The sequence below is a fragment of the Hippopotamus amphibius genome, chromosome 1, assembly GCF_030028045.1.
Source record: "Hippopotamus amphibius kiboko isolate mHipAmp2 chromosome 1, mHipAmp2.hap2, whole genome shotgun sequence".
Lineage (NCBI taxonomy): Eukaryota > Metazoa > Chordata > Mammalia > Artiodactyla > Hippopotamidae > Hippopotamus > Hippopotamus amphibius.
Window position 1 is genome coordinate 69,049,799 of NC_080186.1, and position 20,208 is coordinate 69,070,006.

The 20,208-nt window shown below is 35.6% G+C and overlaps 1 protein-coding gene across 1 annotated transcript in view; it reads right to left on the reverse strand.

The window, feature by feature from the left end:
- MSH4 (mutS homolog 4) overlaps positions 1-20,208 on the reverse strand; it is an 82,308-nt gene extending 62,100 nt beyond the window's left edge. Inside the window, exons 1-7 of the mRNA XM_057715996.1 lie at positions 19,924-20,208; positions 14,685-14,867; positions 9,247-9,407; positions 7,832-7,942; positions 4,995-5,110; positions 3,931-4,104; positions 103-275 (exon numbers count right to left, since the gene is read on the reverse strand). Coding sequence (XP_057571979.1) covers positions 103-275; positions 3,931-4,104; positions 4,995-5,110; positions 7,832-7,942; positions 9,247-9,407; positions 14,685-14,867; positions 19,924-20,161 — 1,156 coding nt within the window. The 5' untranslated portion in view covers positions 20,162-20,208. The remainder of the gene's footprint in view (positions 1-102; positions 276-3,930; positions 4,105-4,994; positions 5,111-7,831; positions 7,943-9,246; positions 9,408-14,684; positions 14,868-19,923) is intronic.

Genomic DNA, 20,208 nt, shown 5'->3' on the forward strand with positions numbered 1-20,208 from the left:
CATTGGGATAAACCTTAATCCAATATGACAGGTATCTTTTTAAGAAGACAATGTATCTTTTTAAATAATTTGTATTTGTAAAAGTAGATGATATTCATTTACCTGACTGAAGTCCAAAAAAGAGTTCCTCATCTTGAAGCAGTTCTTGAACACAATCTAATCTCATGCTAATGGTTTCAACATCAACTAGAGGTTCTAATATATTAGAACGAAGTCTTCTACTTCCTCCAGGAGTCTTAGTATAATTTAGAACACCAAAGAGTGTGTGATTATTCCTTTAAAAACACAAGTAGGAAAATTTTATTAAGTATACAAAGGAAAATCCAATAAACTGTAATTTAACTTTTAAAATGACCCTATAATCTACAGTAGTGATTCTCAAACTTTAATATGCCTACAAATCACATGCTGATTCTGATTCAGTAGGTCTACGGTGAGGCCTGAGAAGCTACATTTCCAATTAACTCTCAAGTATGCTGTCTGTCAGTCAGTGAGGCACACTTTGATTAACAAGGACTGACAGTATCTTCTATGTTAATGGCTTTCTCCATAGATCAGTTACAACACTCAGACTAATATAAAATATTCTAGTCCATGGTATTCCATAAATAATAGCAAGATATCAATAATACATTTTTAAGGGGAGAGAGAACTTTTACACTGATAAAATGAATATTTAATATAATCACTCTGTTCTAACTTAAGAAGTTAGAGAATTACAAGTAAAAGAGAAAGAAAGAAAATATCAGGTACAGAAATTGTTAAAAACAAACAAACAAGACTGCACAGAGAATGACCAGGAGGGTTGCTTTAGTTAGGTTGGTTGAGAAAGACTATGTATATTTGGCATCCATGCCAAGATGATGATGAGATGGGAATAATGATGACAATGATGGTGAGAACAGCTAACATATATTGTACACAAAGTATGTGCCAGGCGTTATTCTAAGCACTTTATATATATTAACTCATTTTATTCTAACAACCATGGTATGAGATAGATGCTATTATTAACCACATTTTATAAGGGAAAAAAACCAAAACACAAAGAAATTAAGTACTTTGCCTAAGGTTTCCAAATAAGTGAACAATAAGAAAAGAGTTGACAGTTTAAAAGGGTGAAATAGAACAGCAATTTAAGCCCAGATAGTCCTTCTGGCTACAGAACCAGAAAGATGATCAAGGTTGGTAGAGCACTGCAAGTGAGGAAAACAATTAAGGGAGATGAATGAAGAAGTTGAGAGAGACCAGAACACAGAAGTCCTTGTAGGCCATGGTAAAATGTTTGAATTATACTCTAAATGTAATGGGAACGCTGGAAGATTTTATGCAGGGACGTTCCAAGATCTAATTTCTAGTTTAAAAGGATCACACTCTGGCCACTAGGTTGAGAACAGACTAACTATAGGAGGGGAAGAAGGCAGAGAGACAAGTTAGGGGCTATTACACTATACAGTAGTCCAAGCTAAAATGATGGAGGTATGGGTTAGGGTTGTAGTCTTGAAAACGGTAAGAAGTGATCCAGAATATGTATGTACTCTAAAGGCTGAGTCAACAGGACTTACTGACATACTGAATTTGGGTTAAGAGAGGAAAAGAAATAAAACTGACTTTTAATTTAAGTCATCAGACTACCAAATTTTTGGTGTATCAACTTAAACAGATTTTTAGGGAACTATTCAAATCAAGTCCTGGCTGGGAGTTGGGGGTGGGGATCACCATAGGTAAGTCACAGGCACAATTTTGAGAACTTGTCTTCTGTAGGAACAAAGGAAGTGGGGAACACACCTAAACCTGCCATTTGCTATAGAAATCAATGGGTGAAACAGTATGCTGAACAAGTGACAAATCCATAGAAGCATTAGAGCTATTCAGATAGTTCAGTAGGTAGCATGCCCATCTTTTAACCTAAATGTCTTTGGTTTGAGTCTGTGAAAAAATCTCAATTTCTCCTTTCAACTATAATATGAACTCTTGGAGGTCAAATATCCTATCATTTAATATACAGCAGAAACTCAAGCACTGTTTGACAGTGATAATGGTAAACAAAGATTAACTATGAAATGCGACAAAGTAAAACTGACTATAACTTAACTACTTCCTCTGCTATGATCATATCATTTATTATACAAACTTTCATATCACTATACAGTCATCCCTTGGTATCTGTAGGGGATTGATTTCAAGACCTCTAGCAGATACCAAAATCTGCAGATGGTTAAGTCCCTTATATAAAATGGCCTACTATAGTGGGTCCTCCATATTCACAGGTTTCATATCTGCGGATTCAACCAACTGTGGGTCCCTTGGCTATGGAAGGCCTGATGTACACTAAGTAAACATTAAAGATACTATGATACTATGCGTCTCCTCCTCTAGACTGTAACTCCTCAAGAAGAAAAACGATGACTCACTAATTCTTTGTACCAAATGGAACCCATATTAAACTATACAGGTTTGTCCTTACTATAAACACCACCACAGGTTGATTACATTATCTTCTAATAACATTTTGATTCTAGTTTAGGTACCCCAACCACTATGAAATCTTATAAACACTGTGTGTTTGTGTGTATGCACGTGCACACATATGGATGCACACACTTGCATGCACACACATGGGCAATCTCCCATCCTCCATCGTGTTCATGCTTACCATCAATATTCCTTTAACTAAAGCTAATAATAAACCAATAAAACCAGCAATCTAGTCATACACAAAGACCAAGTTGATTCAACTATTTTCATCTTCTCAAATGATTATGTAGCCCCTTGAATTTCCTGTATTTAATGCTTTTAAATACAAAGTGATTTTAACTTTGTAGTATTCAGCATAAAATAACTTCTTTTGTATTATGGTAAAACATACAGAACACAAATTTTACCATTTTAACCATATTAAGCACACAATTCAGTGTCATTAGGTACACTTGCAATATTGTGAAACCTTTACCACCATTCACTTCCAGAGCTTTCTCATCATGCCAAACAGAAACTCTGAATCCATTAAATAATAACTCCCCCATTCCCCACTTCCCCAGCCGCTAGTAGTCTGTCTACTTTCTGTCTCTTATAAATTTGCCTAGGCACTTCATATAAATGGAATCATAAAATATTTTTCCTTTTGTGTCTGGCATATTTTGCTTAGCACAATGTTTTCAAGATTCATACATCTTGTGGCATGTATCAGAATTTCATTCCTTCTTAAGGCTGTATTTATAAGTAAATATACCTTATTTGTATACACCTTATTTTGTTTATCAGTCACTCATTGATGGACATTTGGTTTGTTTCCACATTTTGGCTACTGTGAATAATGCTATGAATACTTGTGTGCAAGTAACTGTTTGAGTCCCCACTCTCAATTCTTCTGGGTATATACCAAGAAGCTGAATTTCTGGATCATATGGTAATACTATGTTTAACTTTTTGAGGAACCACCATATGGTTTCCCAAAGTGACTGCATCATTTTACATTCCCACCATAGATAGACTAGGATTATAATTTCTCCATATCCTCACCAACATTTATTTCCATTTGCTTAATAATTACCATCCTAATGGGTGTGAAGTGGTTATTGTGGTTTTGATTTGCATTTCCCTAAACGACTAGTGATGCTGAGCATCTTCTTATGTGATTACTGAACCTCTGTATTTCTGCTTTGGAGAAATGTCTGTTCAATTCTTCTGCCTAGTTTTGAAATAGACTATTAGTTTTGTTTTTTCTTGTTTAGTACAAATATCTTCTTAAAATCTGATTTTGGTGAGACATCTGAGCAGTTCAGCAACAATGGTACGAGGACCAAAAATATGTTTAGTCAATATTTCTCCATCAAACAATTTAAAGAAATGTAAAGTAACTATTCATAGAAAAATATGACATAATAAAATATACTGATATATTTTCTAAAAAAAAATGGATCATCTTACCTAGAGTCTTGATTATTAATTAGTAATTCAAGGTTCTGGGCTGATGATGAATCTATCATGGCTGTCTGTTCGCTACCCTGGAAACAAATCTTCAGCGATTTTGGTGCATAAACTGAATTTTGAATAAATTCAACATATTTTAATAAAGCTGCAACGGCTGCAAGGCAGTAATACCTGTAAGGTGACCAATGATACATCATTATAAATCTCTGGAATAAAAAAAGCATTGCTATAAAAGAAAACATTTATTTCACTTTAATATTAGTAAAATTATAAATATTTGCATAGCATTGCTTAAATTCAAAGGGAAAAAGCACATCAAGTCTTCCTTACTTTTGATAACTAGTTAAATTACCTCTAAAACATAAAAGTTGATAAAAACAGACAATTTTCTGAAGTCTGAGACTTAAGGGATATTAAATTTCCAATAAGTCACACGTTAGAAGTCAACATTCAATGGTAATTTTGTGTCAATTTTTGATGTACCATTCTAAGTACATATTCAAATAATGTTGAAAAAGTCTGAGAGCTTTAAAAGTACAGTCAGGAGGTCCCAATGTATAGGAAAGTATGTTTTGATCTCGGTGAGAGTAGTCATACGATTAACTTAGTGAATAAATGTTCCAACCTGGCTCAAAGAAAGTATCTGCTCAGCATGTTCTAAGAAATATCCATTCCAAAAATATCATTCCCTGTCTCATTCTGAAGGAGTAAGGTATGAAGTAACAGGAACACAGCTTTAACTGTGTTTCACTTCTGTGCCCTCACATTTCTGGTTTACTGTAGCTACTCTTGAGCTTTACACTCCAAAGTAAAGTGAGTAGCAACCATTAGGGCAATAGATTATGACTAATTTGGAGAAATTCTATATAAATTAAGTTAGCAAGATATGCCTTATGTATAAATTTTAGTTAACTATTTTACTATTTCAATAATTACTGAGTTTTATGAGCCAGGCACTTTTCTAGGTGACAGGGATATAGCAAAGAACAAAACAGATAAAAGACCTTTCCCTACTGGAATACACACTAGAGATTTACTACTTGCCCTAAATCTTAACTTACTTGGACTGAACCTCCATTAGGACAGTGCTGAATTCTGCTATGCATAACTGTTCAATGTACTCTAGTCCTTTTGTTTCATTGAAGTATTTCCTTTGGACAGTAGTGAAATTAACGTTCTGAAAAGAATTTTTAATTTCAAAATAAATTGTAAGTTTCATGCACTTGCCCAAAACTGCTTTCTTAAAAACATGCTCATATATGGGTAGGTGGCTTAAATATTGTATGAAGTTTATTTTTCATTATTTATTATTTTCTAAAGTTAAATAAGAAGTTTTCTTAGTTATTTAAAAAAAGAATGCTGGTCTGTCTTGCTAAGTGACTTGCAGCAGTCTGTAGCTCTTATTAAGCCATACTCACATGAAATTTAAGTATGACAATAAAGAATAAACATGAGAGTCTCTGACTTCTACTAATTTTATTCTACAGCAACAAGAGTAACAAAGGTTTTACATTCAGCCTCATATACACTATCATAATTGAGAGACGGTAAATCTTTGTAATACGCTAGTTGGGGAAGCCAAAAATATCACTTCCAGCTACCAAATCTATGAAATGCTATCTACATGAGGTGAATTTAATTTATAAAATAAAGGAGATAATGGAACTTTTTTTAAAAGAGCAAAAAAAAAAAAAGCATGCACTTGCAGAGTAAAAGGTCTGCCTACTTTGAATAAAAGTAATAGGTAAGAAAGGTAATATAATAACAGTGGACTGTGAAAAAGCTCTAAGACTGAAAAAAAAAGTTATAAGCAGGTAGAGAATTTGTTATGTGCCAAGACTGTTTGAACAGTTATCTCATTTAACCTTCCCCATAGCCCTATGACATGTCTTGTATTAACTACAATTTTCCTCTAAGTCAAATTCTGAGAAGTCAAGAAACTTTTCTAATATCATACAATTGATATGCGCCAGAGTTGAGACTTGAATTTAGATTTCTTTGACTACAAAGTCCATGTTCCTTTCACTTTATATTGCTTCTGATCTAATTAAGGTATTTTTATGGTAAGTGTGATAATGATAACAATAACAACAACACTGATTTCTCCCTCTGCTTGTAACACTTTCCTACCAAAGACTTCTATGCTTCTCTCACTCCCTCCAGGATTTTGCCCAAGTGTAATCTCATCAATGAGACCATTTCTGATTAGCCTATATAAAATATCAATTCTCTAGGAGGTAGATATATTATTGTCCCTATTTTACTGATGAATAAAAACTGAAGCTTAATGAGGTTGATTAACTTAACTTGCACCCAGTCATTTGGAATGAGGATTTGAAACCACAGCAGTCTGGCTCCTCTCTTCTTAAGCACTATGCTATAATGCCTTACATCTCAAGTGTAGTAAATACATGTTGTTTTTGCCTTTGGAGGATTTATCTATCCCACATTCTATGTTGTTCTGTCCATGTAGGACTGTCAATTACAGTACTCTGTGCTCCACAGCAAAAAGCAAATGACCTGGAATTAATCAATCATAGTGCTTCTACCCCCAGAAACAGCGATTAATCTAACATATGGGAACATGAACAAAGCAGAAACAGCCAGGGTCCTTCTCTCAAATTCACATATGTACACTGGAAGGAAGAACTTATTTTTTACTCTCAGTTGGCTAAGCTGAGTTGACATTGGCCTGGAGCCATCAGCAATCATTTTATTAAACCTCACAAAGGCAACCTATCTGCAGTCAAAAAAAAAAAAAAAAAAAAAAGAGAGAGAGAGAGGCGGTGGTGGAGATGAGAGTAAGGATAGGATCTATCCAACCATTTGGCTTCTCGGTTACATAAGCCAATAAATTTCTGTTTTTATTTAAGCTACTTTAAGTTGAATTTCTGTTATACACAAAAAAGGTCTTAGAATGCTTAATCAAAACAATATAATGAAGGTATATGGAAAGGTATACATAAAAAAGGGTGATGAAAAGAAGTCTGAAGTAATAAAAGAAAGAGAAAAAGAGTCCTGCCTAATAGAGACAATAGGTTTTCAAAAGAAACCATTTCTGGCAATGAGTCAAAGACAGCAGAGCTACTCTGGATCTCTAAAAGCACAAGAAATCTTATATGACTGTAGGAGCTGAATATATTAAGAACCATAAGGAACTCATTGGATCATAATCTCAGCTTGGTTTCAAACATGTTAAAGATAAGTCTACAAACATAACAAAATATAATATATTCTGAAAATAATTTGCACTCCTCAGGAGCTATTCTAATTGCAATGCTGCCTACTTGGTTCAGAACCATAGCCTCCATCCCACAAAGCAGGGAGATTTGCTAAAGGGAAAAGATAAACCACATAGTGAAAAGGCCCTTACTGAGAGGGAGAGCATGGCTGGATAAGGTTCCAGAGCACTTACCTGTCACAGTCCCACAGATTGTGAGACAGTACATGCTGCCAGGGGAAGCTGAAACAATTCTATAATACACATTAAATCAAATTCTCCAAAACAAAAAGTACTTGCTGATAACTGCTATCCCCTAGAAGAATAAGAACTTCAATTCAACTAGTCTGGCCGCACAATAACTACCTTACAGGAAGCTATACCTAAGGAAATCCACGCTTTCTCTATCTGCTTCCTGTATACTCTAGGAAACCTCCTTATTATCTAAAACATTTTTCCTTTTTTTCAAAGTATATCAAGTGTACCAAATCCAATAAGTGAATTCCTTGTCACTTTTATCATGTGTATTAATAGTCCCTTAGCTTAGGACTTGTACATAGTGAGTACTTTAGGGTAAATATAAAGTTACTCAAATTACTGTTCTTAAGGATGATATTATAAACGGATTTTAAACAAATAAGATCTTGAATGTTACTAGTGAGATTAAAAATCACTTACCTTGAAATTTTCTGTGATGAGAGTAAACAACTTGGTTGAATTCCCAACAACACAAGCAGTATTTGCCATTATTATTTCCAAAGGTGATAAAATTTTGAGTTTAGTGATCACCTAAAATTGTTTGAATAATAATTTCTTAAAGGTTAGGATTCTCTAAAACCAAAAAAGTTTCATATTTTTCTGAGAGATAAGTACTTATAATTAATTCAGATATACAAAATCACGACTGTCCTAATTATATATTTCAATTAAATATATTTCTAATAGTGATATGTTGAATATACATCCTATAAAACTATAATACAAAATATTATCATAAACACAGGTTATATTTTACTTACAATAGTTTGTTAACAGCTCGTAAGCCCACAAATAATTTTAACTTATCAAATATGTATTCCTAAAAGCTTTTTTTAAACAAATTCATCTACTTGATATTTTATTCATCTCCATGAAAAATATAACATTCAATAGTGTAACTATGGCGATTCAATCAATATGGCCACACAGGTACAGCTTAGAAGTTGAAAAGTACAGAAACACAGATGAGAAACATCTGCTTTATGACTGATGCATTTCACAGTATAAGGTGCATTTCTTAGAACTAGTCTAGACACAGAAATTCTTAATATGCTGAACATTCCTGTTTTTTAAAAAAAACTTTTATCCTATTCTTTTTAAATTAAATAGAAATGTGAAATACCCAGATATGCAGTACTAATATCATTTAGGTTGTTAGCTATATTAAAAAATTAATTATTAGGTAGGGAAAGGAAGTCTACATACTGGGGAACCATAAAGGGGAATTAGGGAAAGAAATAAAGAACAATAAAACAATTAAAAATAGCATAGTATATAATGTTTTTTAATAATAGTAATTGGGTCAAATAACTTTTTAGAATATAGAGATTAGGAGTAGACTACCTCTACCTGAGAAGTCACACAAATTTCCATGACAGCAAGCCAGTGGCCCAAATTAATGATCAGTGATAGGAAGTGAAGGCAAGAAGTTGAGAGACTAAATTATGACTGATCTAAGACACCAGTTTTCCTTATCTCTGGAAAATAAAATTCAAATACAGTTCTGTGGAAACAATTTTTCGGAGATAGCATTATTACATAATGCTATCTTTGGAATGAGTCCAAGATTGATTAATTTGAAGATATTAATTTTAGAAACTAATATTAACAGTAATTTGGAATATTCAAGTAACAGCAAAACATGTTGTTTTAGAACAAAATAACACTAAAAACAAAATCAGATGTAAAACAATTTTAATTCAGAGTAACCGACATTGGTGCAATAATGCATAACCATCATTCTATCAAAAAGTGAAATAATTAGGAAAGTACTGACTTGAAAATCTGCAAAGTGCCCTCTAGATGAACCATCTTCTAGGAATATAAATACTCACCTTTGCATATGTTGTGTTGTCTGCAAACTGAGATAATATAATTTGTGGGCTTTTTAAATCAATACTTGCCATTCCTATTTCACCTCTGGCAAGTCCTCTCCCTTCTACAACAGCTACAATAACTGATGGAGAGTGTGAAGAAACTGCAGATGAGGATGCAGCTGTTAAAAAAATTTTTTAAAGAAAATGTATAGACGTTAATAATACTTTCTAGTTCTTTCTCATAAGATCTCAAATCACCAAATCTAGGACACAGCTACTGATACCCAAGAAAAAAAAATCCTGTTTTCCTCATCAAAAACTGTCTTTCCATATCCAGATCAAATAAATGTGTTAATTCTCTATTTTGTCAAAACTTAACTTCACATTTAGAAATAATAAACTTATATGTTGTCTTATTTTGCATTTTATTTGAATGAAGTCATAAAGAAATACTAAATTTGAGGTCAGAAAACAGATTATTTATCTTACCTTGAAAGCTATATGAATTTGAGCAAATTATGTCATAATAAATAATCATAAATCACAAAATATAATATAATAATTGCCTTACCTAACTCAAGAGGTGGCTGAAAGTATCAAATGGGATAATATTGGGGTGGCCAAAATGTTTGTTCAGTTAATGAACACACTGTTCAATAAAGTTCTTCGTGAAAATGAAAAACGTGTCTTTTTTACTTAAAACTGAACGAAGTTTTTGGCCAACCCAATATATAAGAATGTATTTTATTAAGTATAAAACATTATACAACTACAAACTCCAATTATGATATATATGTGTAATGTTGGATATTTTATTAAGGTGCCAAGAATGTTCGACGTTCCTTACTTGAATTAACTTTGTCACACTGATTGTATCAATAGATATTATTTTCTCCATTTATTTCTAAGGAGATTGAAGCATGAATGGAACTGGTAGAATCTGTACACAGGCAGCCTGGTTGCAGACCTCGTACTCTTAATCACTACATATATTACTGATTTTGAGATCTATGCCTTACAAACCATAAATATTCAGGTAAGTAGTTTAACCTTTTGAAATTTACCATTTCTTTATCTGTAAACTGGAAGTACCAAACCTTTTTAACAAAGTTGTTATAAGAATTAGATGTAATATAGAAGGGTTTTATAAAGTATATAAAAATATAAGGCATTATTCATGGATAAAAAAATGTCACACTACTAAACATATCTAAAATTTTATTTTTAACAAAGTAAAATTGTCTTTTATTCCCTTTTCAACCTTTCAATATGCCTTTTCTTTCCTCCTTTCCCTCCCTAATCTAGAATCCTTTTTGGTTTTCTATTCTTCTGACACCTACAAAATTATTTATACATTTATGTTATCTTAGTCAGTAGTCAACTTGAGTTCATTTAAAAACCTATTGTGTCTAGATCTTAGAAACTTTTTTGCCATGAAAGCCTTTTTATACATGGTGATTGAGTTTATATTAGATCTACAGAAGTCAGTTTAAGTTCTGCAATTGAATATGACCTGTCCATTTTTAATTGGAAACTAAATACCAACTCTCTGTACTTGGAAATTCAGCACATTCAGAAGACAATTCCCTTAAACTTTAAAAGGACATTTACACTGTTATAACTCTGTTATAAGTAATACTAAAATGAGCATCATAGTACATGAAGCTTTTTTCTGGGTCTCTTATTTCCCTAAATTGGCTCCTTAGAAGTCAATTAACTGGAGCAAAGGAAATCCATCACTTTTAAAGGATCTCACATACATGGCCAAATTTCCTTTCAGAATTGTACCAACTTTTAATTCCATCAGCAGTAAATGAGAAAAACCAATCTTACTCAATCCTTACCGTTACTAACTTCTGCAATGTATTATTATTGTTGTTATTATTATTAGCTGGTTTAATGGACCAGTGCTTAAATCTGTATTTTTTAAAATTACTATCAAAATTGAACATCACTTACTATATCCACTTGTTTCCTGTATTTTGAGATGTTTACATCCTTTTTGCACAATTTTTACTAAGTCAATGTTTTTCAATCTGTTTTTATGAGAATTTTGTAAATCAATGACAACAATTTACAGTTGCTACCAATCTTGCTTTTTTTGATATCACAAAGATTTCTATTTTTGTGTTAACAATCTTTTCCTTTATAATTTCTTCCATTACTTTTCTGCTAAGAAACTCCTCCTTCATTGAGATATTGTAAGGGACTTGGAAGGAATAGGATTGGACAATAATGACAAGGAAAGATGGCGAAGAAGCATGTGGATGGATCTCTTAAAATGGGCATAGACTGTGAAAATATTTGTCTTGTGAATGCTCATCTAAAGGCATCCATCCACTGTAAAGGAGACTCTTAATAATGGACAAAATGATACACTCCACTGATATCAATTAGCCTCTTTTCCCAGACACCACAGTGTTTCCTTCATAGACCCATGAACAAATTGGCCATGGTGGCAAGAACTGAAGCTATGCACAGGCTTAGCAATATTAACATCCTCTTACAAAGGCTGATCTGGTTAACCCTACTGCTGAGTGCCTAATCTGCCAACAGCAGAGATCAACATTAAATGCCCCATATACTACCATTCCCCAGGGGGACAACACACCACCCGATGGTAGCTTGATTACACTGGATTTCTTCCAAAAAGAAAGGAGCAGATATTTGTCCCCAAATATGTGTTCATCTAGAATACGGATCTGCCTTCCTTGCTCACAATGCCTCTGGCAGCATCACCATCTATAAACTCAGAGTGCCTTATCCACCATCATGGCATTTCACACAGTATTGCGTCTGATCAAGGAACTCACTTCACAGCAAAAGAAAGAAAATGCCATCAATGGGCTCCAGCTCCTTGAATCAACTTGTTTTACCACATACCCCATTACCCAGAAACGCCTGGCTTAGTGGATAGGTAGAATGACTTACTGAAGACTCAATGCCAATTGGGAGACAACACCCTGAAAGAATGGGGTTCTGTCTTAACAGGATGCAGTTTATACTTTGAATCACAGATGCTGTATTCCTCATAACCAAAATACACAGGTCCAAGAATCAAGGAGGAAGTAGGAGTGGCTACTCTGTTATACCTACCAATCCACCCAAAGAATTCTTGCTTCCCATTCTGGCAACTCTGAGCTCTGTTGGTTTGGAGATCTTAGTCTCCACAAGGTTACTGGTTCCACCAGGTGATACAACAATGATTCCAAGATGAGACTGCCACCTGTCCATCTTAGGCTCCTTATTTATGCTACTGAACCAATAGGCAAAAAAAAGGGGGGGGGTATCTATGGATGGGGTGGTCAATCCTAATTGGCAAGGGGATATCATGTTGTTACACACAATGGAGGCAAAGTGGACTAGGTATGGAACCTGGGGATTCTCTAAGGCACCTCTTAGTATTTCCAATACATAGTAAAGGTTAATGGAAAACTACAGCAACCAAAAAGAGGCAGAATGACTAAGGACTGAGACTCTTCAGGAATGAAGGTCTGGGTCATTGTACCCTTACTGCTGCAGGTAAGGGAAATATGGAATGAGTAGTAGAAGAAGGAAGCCACAGATTTCAACTATAACCTCACGACCAAGTACAGAAACAAAAACTGCAGTAGCTTTGGATATTTTCTCTATGCTTTGTTATATGCATGTTTATTTGTATAAACTAACCATTTTTCTCTCTTTTCAATTTAAAAAAATTTATGCACAAGTTATTGGAGGTTAACTTTACAATTTAGTCTCTAAGTAAGGGAATATTCAGTGGGACCACAACTGAATTTGAGATAATTAATATGCAACAACTGGTGGGACTATGAATCTTCTCATTTGGGGAAGAGTGAGAATCCCCTCACTTGCAAGTAGAAACATAGAGTCATTTTGTTGTTGTAAAAGGAGCCAAGTGTGTGTAAAATGACATATATGGAAGTTAAACAGCCAAAGGAGTTGTGCCAGTTATCAATTTATTATCACTCAGCTCCAAATTCACACTTCAATATAAGCTCTGCAATAATGGACAGAATTGCTATAAGTATTTCTCCTTTAAAGTATGCATAATGTTAAGTTTTCTCAATTGAGGGCACTGGAGGGACCCTGCAAGATGAAGGGCTCCCTGCAGTTTCCACTGCAGTATGGTGGGTCAGCAGTGTAGGTATGATGACATCTGGTGGTGATGTGCCCAGCTACACATCCAAAATGTGCTGTCCTCTGGTGACCACACGGCCGCAGTGTGGCAGGGTAACAACCTTCCCAGAGCCCTCTTAATACAGATATCCTGCACTCCAGGCCTCCTGCCCATACTAATTCCTTCGCTCTTTCACTCTCTCCTCAAATCTGTCTCCCACAGTCCTCTTGATGCCACCACCCTCCCAGCGGGGAGACAGGTGTGCTCCAGGCCTCCAACCCACATCAGAGACCACTCCCATTGCACAGCCATGTTCTAGCCACCAGCTATAGTTTACTCACCCTGCTTGCTTCCTGTCTGCCCTGGACAGCAGACCAGCTCTGGCCTGGCAAATGTGCAGACACTACTGAAATTGCCATTCAGTATTCACCTTCTCCAAAGAGATCTGTATCCCAGCTTTGGAAATGGGACCCAGAGGGGGGCCACTTCCAAATATGACCTCTTGGGAGTCCCCTCAGCCTTAGCGTGCCTCACAGAGTTTTCTTACACCTTACAGTTACTCTTTTATCACAGTTTAATAATTCTTTATATTAAATCTTCCATATTTAAAGCATTGTATGGCTCTACTTCAGACTGGATCTTGACTGCTACAGTCTCTGTCTTTATGGAGTTTACAGTCTAGCAAAGATAGACAATTTAAAATAGATAATCAACCTCATTTATAACAAAGAAAATGTAAGTTCATACTATAGTTAGGCAGTATTTTACAATTGGTAGACTGGTAAATATTAAGGAGTCTTGACAGTACTAAATGCTAAATAGGATACAGATCAACATGAACTCTTATATATTGCTAGTAAGAGTGTACATTGGCAGAACCACTTAGAAAAACAATTTGTCAGTATTTCGGAAATGTATACATTCATATACCTTTCAACCAAGAAATGCTTACACGTGTAGACCTATTTCACCCATTTTCCCCTCAAGAAAATCTAGATTTAGATAAATTCTCAAACTTAAGTATTAAAAAAACACTCAATAGGATTATCAGGATCAACTTTTAGATTTAAGCAAACATATATAAAAGGAAGGGCCTTCTTTCTTGTGCTTTGTCAGAATGATAAAAATAATGTAGACTTGCATTTTTAAACAAACAATATCACAAACTATGTAGCCTTATTAATCTAGCCTCAAACTGTAGATATAGCTAAATTGATGTATTTACCGTTCAGTCTTCAGCCTCAGTTACAAATAACTTCATATTAACTTAACTATCCTAATATATAATTTACAAAAAAAGTTTCAAAAGGTCAATTAAGCCAATATTTCACTTTACCTGAATATCCCATTTGCGGTGTCCAACTTTTATAACCTGTTCTCTGAGGGTTTCCAGCAGATAATGGAGTTTTTAGTATTTGAGGATAATTACTGTCTTGCACAGAGGATGAGCTTGTACCAAGAGTAAAATTTGATGCAAATGTGTTTTCTGCATAAGATCTTTTGTTTCTAAAGTATGAACCTAAGTTCAAAAAAATTAAACATGATTCAGAATTATACAATGTAGTACTAATTCCTATAATCTCTATAAAACTTCATCTGATAATGATTTTTAATATAACAAATTATGACAAATTTAACATTACTGATAAATAATCTTGTAATAAAATATAATGAAAAGTGCTTGCTAATATGGCTTTTTTATACAAGTTCACTGATATTACTCTTGCTAAAACTACCTTCTAATCTTCAAATATACCAGATACATTTACTTTGTATAGTAAATATGATGCCTCTTTTTCTCTGTTGACTTCTTCATTGAAACTCCCTCCTCCCAGGCAATAAAAAGAGAGTTTGATATAAAGAGAGTTTTAGGCTCATTGGATTCAGTTCCTTGTTTAGTTACTTACCTATTGATTTATTACCTATTTTATAGGGTTGGCATAAAATATGAAAGAATGTGCATACACAGCACAGTGTTTTGGCACATAGGTTTTTTTGTTTTTTAATTGAAATATAGTTGATTTACAGTGCTGTGGATACACAGAAGTTCTAAAAAAAAAAATGCGGTCTCTTTTCTCCTCTTCCCCTTTATTTCCGTAACAACTCTTTATCTTCATTCTTCTTAAACCACTTTTTTTTTAGTTTCTTTTGCAAGGTCCTTTTTCCTCTGTCTGCCTCTTAACCGTTGGCTTCCCAAGGGTGCATACTTTTTCACTTTCTCTCAGAAGTCAAAATTATACATTTTCTCTGAGCATCTCATCTATTATTTTGGTTTCTATTAATATCTATTTCCTGGCAACTCTCAAATCTTCATATACAGCACTAACTCCTCTCCAACACTATAAACCACAGGGTGGCAAACTTTTAAATTAAGGGCCAGATGGTAAATACTTTAGGCTTTGTGGGCCATAGAGTCTGTTACCATTACTCAACTCTGATACTATCACAGGAAACAGCCATAGACAATAAGTAAGTGAAGGAACACAGCTATGTTTCAATAAAACTTTATTTCTGGATATTGAAATCTGAATTTCACATAATCTTCATATGTCACAAAATATTTTCACTCTTTTACTTTTTCAACCCTTTAAAAATGGACGGACTGGGGCTTCCTAGATGGCTCAGTGGTAAGAATCCACCTGTCAATGCAGGGGACATAGATTCGTTCCCTGCTCCAGGAAGATCCCACATGCCGGGAAGCAACTAAGCCCGATCGCCACAACCACTGAGTTTGCACTTTAGAGCCCGTGCGCCACAACTCCTGAGCCCATGTGCTGCACCTACTGAAGCCCACACGCCTAGAGCCCGTGCTCCACAACAAGAGAAACCATGGCAATGAGGAGGCCGCGTACCACAATGAAGAGTAGCCCCCTCTCACTGCAACTAAAGAAACCCCACGCGCAGCAACAAAGATCCAACACTGCCAATAAATAAATAAATTAATTAATTAAAAAAAATAAAAATAAAAAATGCACGGACTTCCCCAGTGGTCCAGTGGTTAAGAATCCACCTTGCAATGCACGGGACACTGGTTCCATCCCCCGTAGGGGAACTAAGACCCCACGTGCCGTGGGGCAACTAAGGCTACACACTGCAACTACTAAGCCTGTGTTCCACAGCTACTGAGCCCACACACTCTGGAGCCCACGTGCCACAACTAGAGAGAGAAGCCCATGAACTGTAATGAAGAGCCCGAGTGCCCCAAAGGAAGATCCCGCATGCCGCAACTAAGACCTGACACAGCCAAAAAATAAATAAGTAAATATTTAAAAAAAAATAAAAACACAAAAACCATTCTTAGGTCTATACCTGCATTGCTCAATATAGTAGCTACTTGCCACATGTGGCTATTTAAAAATTAAATAAAAATTAAAATTCAGTTTTTTTGGTCACACATTTGCCTAGTGGCTATTAGACAACATAAGTATACAATATTTCTATCACCACAGAAAGTTCTGTCAGATAGTGTGGATCTAGGACCCTATATCTAACTACCTTTTTGGATGTAAAGCTTTAGATATTTTCCCAGAACTCTTAAATGTCTAAAAGTGAACTCATTATCTTTTCCTCAAAATTTATTCTTTCTTTTCTACCAGTTGTGGTCAACTGCATCATCCTGCACCTTTTCACACAAGTCGTAAACTTAGAGGAGTCATTCTTAACTCCTCTTTCATGAATCCAAACACCCACTCAGCGACCAATTCTTGCAGTTTTGTTTTTTTTTTTTTTTGGATATCACTAAAATTTCTCTCCATCGTCACTCCTACTGGCCCATTTTAAGACTATATCTTCTTCAGGCCTTTTTCAAAAGTCTCCTAATTGTTATCCTTGCCTTCAGTATTATGCCTCTCTAATCAATTCTTCACATCATCACCAGTGATCTTTCTGAAAAAGAAATTTCACTATGTCTCCCTTTCTTACAATTTCTCAGTATTTCCCCATATCCACCACAGGATAAAATCTAATTTCTTTGTATGGGGCCCAGGAGGAATCAGATAACACATCCAAACTAGGATAATTTAAGGAGAGTTTGATAAAGGGAATATTTACAAAGGGGTAGACAGGGTATCATCATAAAGAAATGTGTAGAACCAAGACAAAGTATGCTCCATACCAGCCCTAGGGTTAAAGGAGCTAAGGAAGGGAGTGATTACTAGAAACTGGAGACACAAAGGACTGCTTCTTGTTCTCAAGTTACTTTTAGACTCTAAGCTCCTTCTTGAAACTTACTTCTCCTAGTTCTCCTCCAATTTCCTTGACCTCTATCTTTCAGTATTTTCTTTACCTTCTCCCCTCTGGCCTCAAATCCGTATCTCTCCCAAGTTTCTCTTCTTAGTTCTAGATCCATATATTCAATTGCCTCAGTATGAATATATGAATACCTCAGAGGTTCTTCACACTCAGCATGTCCACAATAGAACTCATTTTCCCTCTTAAAGTCTCCTACAAAATTCCCTTCACCAAATACTACCATCTATCTAATCATCAAAGCCAGAGACTTGTTTTTGGCATGGTGAATAAAACCTATTTGCCTCCCAGATCGAATTCCTACAAGTACTCAGTTTATCTATATCAGGAAGAAATACGATATATAAGACCACCCTCTGGCTCTAGCCAAACAAAACTATTTGCAGTCTACACACACAACATACTATATCATACTTCTTCTGTGCCTTTGCACATATTTTTCTTTCTTAAAAATGTTCTCCAGTTTTTCTCCTCCTTCCCTATAGCTAACATTGTCTTATCCTTCAACACCATCACAAGTTGAACTTCCTCTGCAAAATTTCTTTTGCCACTTTTATTCCCCTACTATAAAATTAAATACCTCAAAATCTGTAAATAACTCAAATACAATTAGCCTTTAAAAGTGTATTTACTGATTTTTAAGTCTGTCTTCCCTACTGAACCATAAGTTCTTTGAGAGCAAATAATATTTTTATCCTCAGCTCCTAAAATAACTATTTTATCTACTTGGGTCTTCACTCCCTCTGTAAAATTGGGACAAAAAAAAAAAAATCTTCCTTGCAGAATTACTGTGAAGATCAGAGATACAATATGCCAAATAAGAAGCTAGAACAGAGTAGTGCTCATTAATTAGTGGAAGTTACTACTGTTGAAAATAAATGGGTGAAAAAGCACTTCATGAAGAAGGGGATTTTACTGACAATGTAAACACGTATGCTGCCTTGGAAGAACTGCAAGTAGGTCAATTAGGTTAGAAAGTAGGGTAATTATTAAGAAGTGATGGGAGATAAGACTGCAAAGATTGAAAACAGGTCCCAAATGGCCTTGGATATCCTGCTAAAGAGTATGATTTTTTAACTGTAACAAATACACAGTCACTGACTGAACGAGTTACAATATGACCCTTGGAGTATTACTATTATGTTTATTGAAGAATATTTCTAGAATTCCAATTGGTCTTTCCCCTTAAAAAAAAAAAAATACACAGTCACTGACTGAAATGCCAAGAGACTTAAGATTTTCATTTTCCACATAACTCTAGTGACACTGTAAGTAAGCTTGGAAGAAAATACTTAGGAGTCTGAGGCAATAATCCAGGCATAAAATTATGAGGGCCTGTAATGGCAAGCATAATAGAAAAGAATTATTTAAAAGAAAGTTAGACAGAACTTGTCAACTATTTGGATGTTATGAGTGAGGGAATACTGGAATTACTGAAGTCTTCTAAGTTTAAGATTTAGAAAATCCAACGATTGAGATAAGAGAAACAGGTTGAGGAGCTGCAGAGAGAGGAATTCAGTTAATCACATAGTGAGTCTGAGGGTGTCCACTGGTTCCTCACTAGAAACTTAAAAAGACAGTCTGAAACAGGAATCTGGAGCATTGATGAGATCTGAGCTATGGTGATAATCACATCCAGATAGCGCTGGCCTAGGAAAAAATCTCTAAGCACAAACCATTAATGTGGGAACTAACAAAGGTAACCATAGTTCTCTGGAAGGCAGGAGAAAAACAGGGGAGAATGGAAACCAAATTAAGACAGTTCAAGAGAAGACTGGTCAAGAATATTAAACACAGGGGAAAGGTCTCGAGAGTTGAACTGAAAGGTGACCACTTGGATTTGGCATTTGTTACCTTACCATTGTGTTGCAGTGCTGTGTGGAAAAACGGTGACAGTTTTGTCATGGAGACTGACTGAATACAAAAAAACGAGTTGAACTCTCCTTGAAAGACATTTTTCATACTAAACATATTATTCACCCCTATTAGACAAAATGTTAAATCTGGTCTGTTTTTACAGCATCCTAGAAAGACTTGGGAGAGTCAAGTGCAGGAACCAAGAGGTTCACTAGCCCTATCACAATTCACACACAAATTCAGGCATCAGTCATGAGGGTCGGGGAGGTGGGACATACGGGATGTTAATACAGCCTGTTTCAGAACTGAACTGTCCGCCATCACAGCCTCTTAAGAGTCCAGCTCTTTAATCACTCAGACCCACTAAATCCCCAGAGCATCCCCTTCTCATCATCCAACTGATACTTCTCTGTGGTAACCACCAACCATGGCTGCCTGAGCCTCCGGGAATTCACACAACCCCTCCTTGCCTTGAGCTGGCCGGGCGCTGGGCAGCTGCCGAGGGAGACTGCTGCTGCTGCTCCGGTCGCCTGCTGCTCCAGACGTTCCTGGAGGGGAGGACGCGGAGATGGCCTGAGCTGAAGGGCGGCTCTGAGGAGTCTCCTGGAGTCCAAAACTGTAGCGGGGACCCTGGGACCGAGCCTCTACCGAGGAGGGGGAAGCCGCAGGGCAAGAAGGCGAGGTTGGTGTGATCTCAGGCCTCAGCATCCTCACGAATCCTCTCAGAGCACCCTTCGCGGGGCCCAAAAGCAGAA